The 4,833-nt window shown below is 40.2% G+C and overlaps 2 protein-coding genes across 2 annotated transcripts in view; one reads left to right on the forward strand and one right to left on the reverse strand.

Annotated features, from left to right (window-relative positions):
• Positions 1–3,279, forward strand: part of SRSF2 (serine/arginine-rich splicing factor 2) — a 3,884-nt gene extending 605 nt beyond the window's left edge. The window contains 2 exon segments of the mRNA XM_009882402.1: positions 242–612; positions 1,732–3,279. Coding sequence (XP_009880704.1) covers positions 242–605 — 364 coding nt within the window. The 3' untranslated portion in view covers positions 606–612; positions 1,732–3,279.
• Positions 3,280–3,783: 504 nt separating this feature from the next.
• The window catches only part of METTL23 (methyltransferase like 23), a 2,591-nt gene continuing 1,541 nt past the window's right edge, over positions 3,784–4,833 (reverse strand). The window contains exons 2-4 of the mRNA XM_009882409.1: positions 4,725–4,827; positions 4,291–4,375; positions 3,784–3,952 (exon numbers count right to left, since the gene is read on the reverse strand). Coding sequence (XP_009880711.1) covers positions 3,784–3,952; positions 4,291–4,375; positions 4,725–4,827 — 357 coding nt within the window. The remainder of the gene's footprint in view (positions 3,953–4,290; positions 4,376–4,724; positions 4,828–4,833) is intronic.

Genomic DNA, 4,833 nt, shown 5'->3' on the forward strand with positions numbered 1-4,833 from the left:
CGGGGGCCGCTCGGTTTTGTTTCCTTTTCCGAGTGAGTTTCGCGGCAGGATTGGGAGCGGGGGGTAGGGCTTTAGTAGCAAAAGCACGTGGAGTTCTCTGGGAGCGCAAGGGTTTTGCCCCGTAGTAGTTTTAGCCCCCGGCCACTCACTCTGAACAATGGCGCCCTCTTAACGCTCATTTTCTTGCCCACGTGGGTCCTGTTCCGCCCTCCGTGTCCCGAAGTAGTTTCTGAAGTCTCGTTGCGCCGCCCGCGTTCAACTTTTAACGCGCTTTTTTTTCTCCCCTCCTCGTACGTTTTAGCCCCAGAAGACGCCGTCGCAGCCGATCTAGAAGCAGGAGCCGCTCTAGATCCCGCAGTCGGTCCCGTTACAGTCGATCCAAATCCCGGTCTCGCACACGCTCTCGGTCTCGCTCCACCTCGAAGTCCAGGTCTGCCAGGAGATCCAAGTCAAAGTCCTCGTCTGTCTCCAGATCTCGGTCCAGGTCAAGATCTCGGTCCAGATCTAGAAGCCCTCCCCCTGCCTCAAAGAGGGAATCCAACTCTAGATCCAGGTCTAAGAGCCCTCCCAAGTCGCCGGAAGAAGAAGGAGCTGTATCCTCCTAGGAACATGGTAATGTACCTCGGGATCAGCACATGTTGCATGTTACTTTATTGTAGCACTTAAGTGGGGTGTTGGGTAGTTCTTAGCATATCAATAGCCGGAACCAAGCGAATCCTAACGGGGCACGTTGTTAGTTGTTCTGTTTTGGTTTTTGTTTTTTTTTTTTTCTTGAGAAATGCTTTTTGGTTATTGTTTCAGGTTAATTTAATACCAAAGGGCTTTCTACAGAGATTTTTTTTTTTTTTTTTACAGAGAAAATGTTTTATTGAGAGATTAATGGCTTGGTTTTAATAAAATATTGTATGAGACGCAACCTATGATGAAAATGACTATTTCTTACTGTATTTATCCAACATCTGCATTTTCCCCTTTAAAGCTGCGGTCTCCTGTTTGCTAAAAGAATATTGGCCAGTATTGCAGATTTTAACTGATTTGGCTGATCCTCCAGGGACCAGTTTCTGTGGGCGTGTATTGGAGCAGGTTTGTCTTTAAATGTTAAAGATACACTATCCTTTTATAACGGAAGATCGGTTCAGTGGCCGTTATACTGACTGGAGGTAACTGTACTAGAAAAGTGGCAAATTCCTTGCAACGAGAAAACCATGGAAACTAGTTTTTCCTCAAGTCGACATCTTGGAAGAGGCATCTAAGGATACACCGGGTGGGGAAAGGATAGTGTGTCTTTAACCCTTCAAACTGTTTGGTCCTATTTTTAAAAGGAAAGGGCCTAAGCTAGCTCTGAAGTTAGATAATTGTAGCAAAATTAGTCACACTTTGTTTTGAATGCTAATTAGAGCTTAGTTAATTCTTTATGAAGAAGTATTAGTTTAATAACTTTTATATAACTTTTAATAATTTATTGAACAGGCTGAATTGAAGTTAATGGTGGCTTGATCTACAGCCTGATGCTTATTCTTCTTTGTAACTAAATACTTTGACACAACCTTACATTTGGCCTCTGAAGTAAAGCAACACATGGGGGGAGGTGGAACACTGTGGAAATTCCTAAAACTTAATTAAATTAGGCAAAGCCAGTTGAAACACAACTAGAAGTATACCTGAAGTCATCCACACAACCAAAAGAGACAAGGTAGAAACCTGGCTGAACTTTTCTTTCTTCAAACCTAGATGCATCAGATAAATGAGAATCTACATAAAGGACGCCTTTGGGGGGAAAAGATCGCTTGAGTCTTCAGTCCATTGGAGAGACCCCTGGCACGAGCAACCAGCTGTTGAAAAGGTTATTTTGTAACATTTTGTCTAACTTTTTACTTGTTTAAGTTGCGCCTCAAGTGGCAGATTTTACATTTTATGTGCCATTTTGTTGCTGTTATTCAAATTTCTTGTAATTTAGTGAAGTGAACGACTACCGATTTCATTATTGGCTTGGATATTTGAGGTAAAACTTCATTTTTGTTTATATAGTGCTGACTTTTATTTGAAATTAAAACTGATGGTAACTTGCTGCCTCCAGTTTCATACTGAGGAAACAAGCAGCTATTATATGCTGAGTAGCTAACTCTGTTGAAAAGTATTCTCAATTTTGTCTTCATTCCTTAAATAAAATTCTGCAAAACTTCAATTTGAAACTTAATGTAAATGCTTTTTTTTTTTTTTACTTTGAATTCAGAGAGTATCTTCAAATTCAAATTGGTAGAAATCTTTTCAGGTGACAGTTGATATTTGAAAGGATTGTTTTATCAGACTCAATTCTAATCTCTTCTCTTATGTATTTTTGTGCACTAGGCGCAGTTGTGTAGCAGTTGAGTAATGCTGGTTAGCTGTTAAGGTGGCGTGTTGCAGTGCAGAGTGCTTGGCTGTTTCCTGTTTTCTCCTGATTGCTCCTGTGTAACGATGCCTTGTCGTGCAGAAACAAATGGCTGTCCAGTTAATTAAAATGCCTGACAACTGCACTTCCAGTCACCCGGGCCTTGCGTAAAAATAATGGAGCATACAGTGAGCACATCTAGCTGATGATATACACACCTTATTTTTTCCAGAATGGTAAAACTTACCAACCTACATATATGAACTTACATATGAAAAATGTAATGTTAAGACAAGAAATGGTTCATTCCTTTGTAAGTACTGATTGGTGTATCTTTTGCTTAAGACATTCTGTACTATACCCACTGTCTCTGTAGTTAATATTAAACATTTTTCTGTGTTAACTTTTCTCAACTTAATGTCTGAGTCAGCTTATTTTTAGCTTGAAAAGATTTCTGCAATTATACTGTCAATGTTTAACTTCTATATAGTAACTGAATGCATTCTACTGCTTACAAATTTTATCCACTGGGGTTGCTTTTAAATTACTATGGGCAAATTTAACTAGTGTTATGACTAACCCAAATGTTGTATGGCAAGTATTGCACACCAGATTATAAACACAGAATCAGACATTGTTACGGAAGATCGGCACTGAGCAGTACTAATTGCATTTGCTGTGTGCTTGCCCTGGCTCAACAGGCTGCTGCTTGATGGTAGCTAATCTTACAGTGATGATTTTTTTTTTTTTCTTGATTTGGATACCAAATGAATTGTAACTTCAACCATCACGTGTCAAGGGTTATTGTAATGCCTTGTTAACTTTATGCATGTATGTTAAATGGGAATGGAAACATCTGAATACTTGCAATCTGGCTTGATTGAAGATTAAAAGTACTTTTCTACAAATTTGAGGAGTTTGTATGTTCCAGGACTGCATGGCTAGCCGCAGTCTACACAGATACATTTAAAAACAAAGGGGCTGGCTTTTATATATGAATCTTGGAAAAAAAAAAGAGTCTCTGGTCCTGGGAAACAGACCTTATGGGGATATTTTTTTATTTTGAAAGAGCGCAGTTAACTTCTCTTCATTGCTGAAGTTGTGAATTTAAGTTGGATCTTGTGGATTGTTGGGTTGTTAAGCTCTGTTGTGTAGTGGCTTACATAATGGAATTGAGTCTTTGAACTATTACGTGATCTTTGGGGAGGAGCACAAATTTCTCAAAAGCCATAGCTAAAAAAATCGAACAGCTTTATTTTTACAATGCATGTTTTAAGAATGACTGCAGAAGGGATCTGCTTCCCAACAACATATGCATGAGGTTTGCTGTAAACGGGACTGTTTTCTGCAGATCCATGCTACAGTGAACAGTTAAGTGTCATCTTGTATTGGAACCAACAAGTGGAATAAACTTAAGTACCATCTGATTGTGCTAGTGAGATGATCATCATTTCAATTGTATGTCTTCCTGGTAGAGAAGAGCTGGCCAAGTGCTCTTTGTCTGCACTGAAGGAATGCAAGGGAACCAGGCCGCTCTTCAGCTTCCACTTGCAGAGCAAAGCTTCGATAGACCAGTCAGCACTGAGGGGAGGAAACACCACTGGGTGAAAACATAATCCCAGTTTGTAACTTCCGCAGGAATTACAGGAGACTGTCACCAAATTTAAATACAGCAGTTCACAAAACCGAGTTTGTAACAGTTTTCTAGTTAACAGTAAATTTGTGTTTCTTGGATTATTTGCTGGTTTGTCTGCTACCCCTAGGATTTACGTGGCTAATACCAGCCTGATTCATAATCTGTGAGGAGCTTCTCTGGAATCAGTGCAGTGGTACCTCTGGGAAGTCAACGCTCTTTAATAAGAGCTAAGACAGGGAGACAGAAATTAAGATTTGAGTCTTAAATGTGCTAAAGAATTTACCTTCGGACTTGATAAGTAGTCCAGAATTGAGCCTGTGGATTCTTTTCCAGCAAGAAGTAAATCGTAGTTAAAATATCTTCAAAGTCTGTGTAGTTAGGGGAGATTAAGCAGTTTTGGTTAGTCTCTGGATTCTAGGAACAGTTAAATATGCCTGGTTTTATGAAATGGTAATTAAAAATCAATACAAGACTAACTACATCTGTATGGGAGGCTGGAGAAGTATGGCCTTAAGCAGTTAATTACTCTGTTTTCACTCACCCTGCAGTGGTATTTGATTGCTTAATACTAGAATTGCCCCAAGAATGACAAGTTCAGTAGCACAGTGTCACCACAGAGGCTGTCACTCGATCCCTTGACTGTGTTCCCAGCACTCCTTGGACACGGAGTCCTCGCAGCTTGTCACAAATCAGAGATACCTGAGAACATTCACATACCTTTTGGGTCAAAAAAGACATCTGATCCTAAAATAATATCTACAGGAGCAAGAGAGAGCAGCTCTGGAGACACTCGCCCCCAGGTGAGCCCTATCACCGGCACCTGGGG

This window comes from Charadrius vociferus, unplaced genomic scaffold (genome assembly GCF_000708025.1).
Source record: "Charadrius vociferus isolate BGI_N301 unplaced genomic scaffold, ASM70802v2 scaffold773, whole genome shotgun sequence".
NCBI classification, from domain to species: domain Eukaryota; kingdom Metazoa; phylum Chordata; class Aves; order Charadriiformes; family Charadriidae; genus Charadrius; species Charadrius vociferus.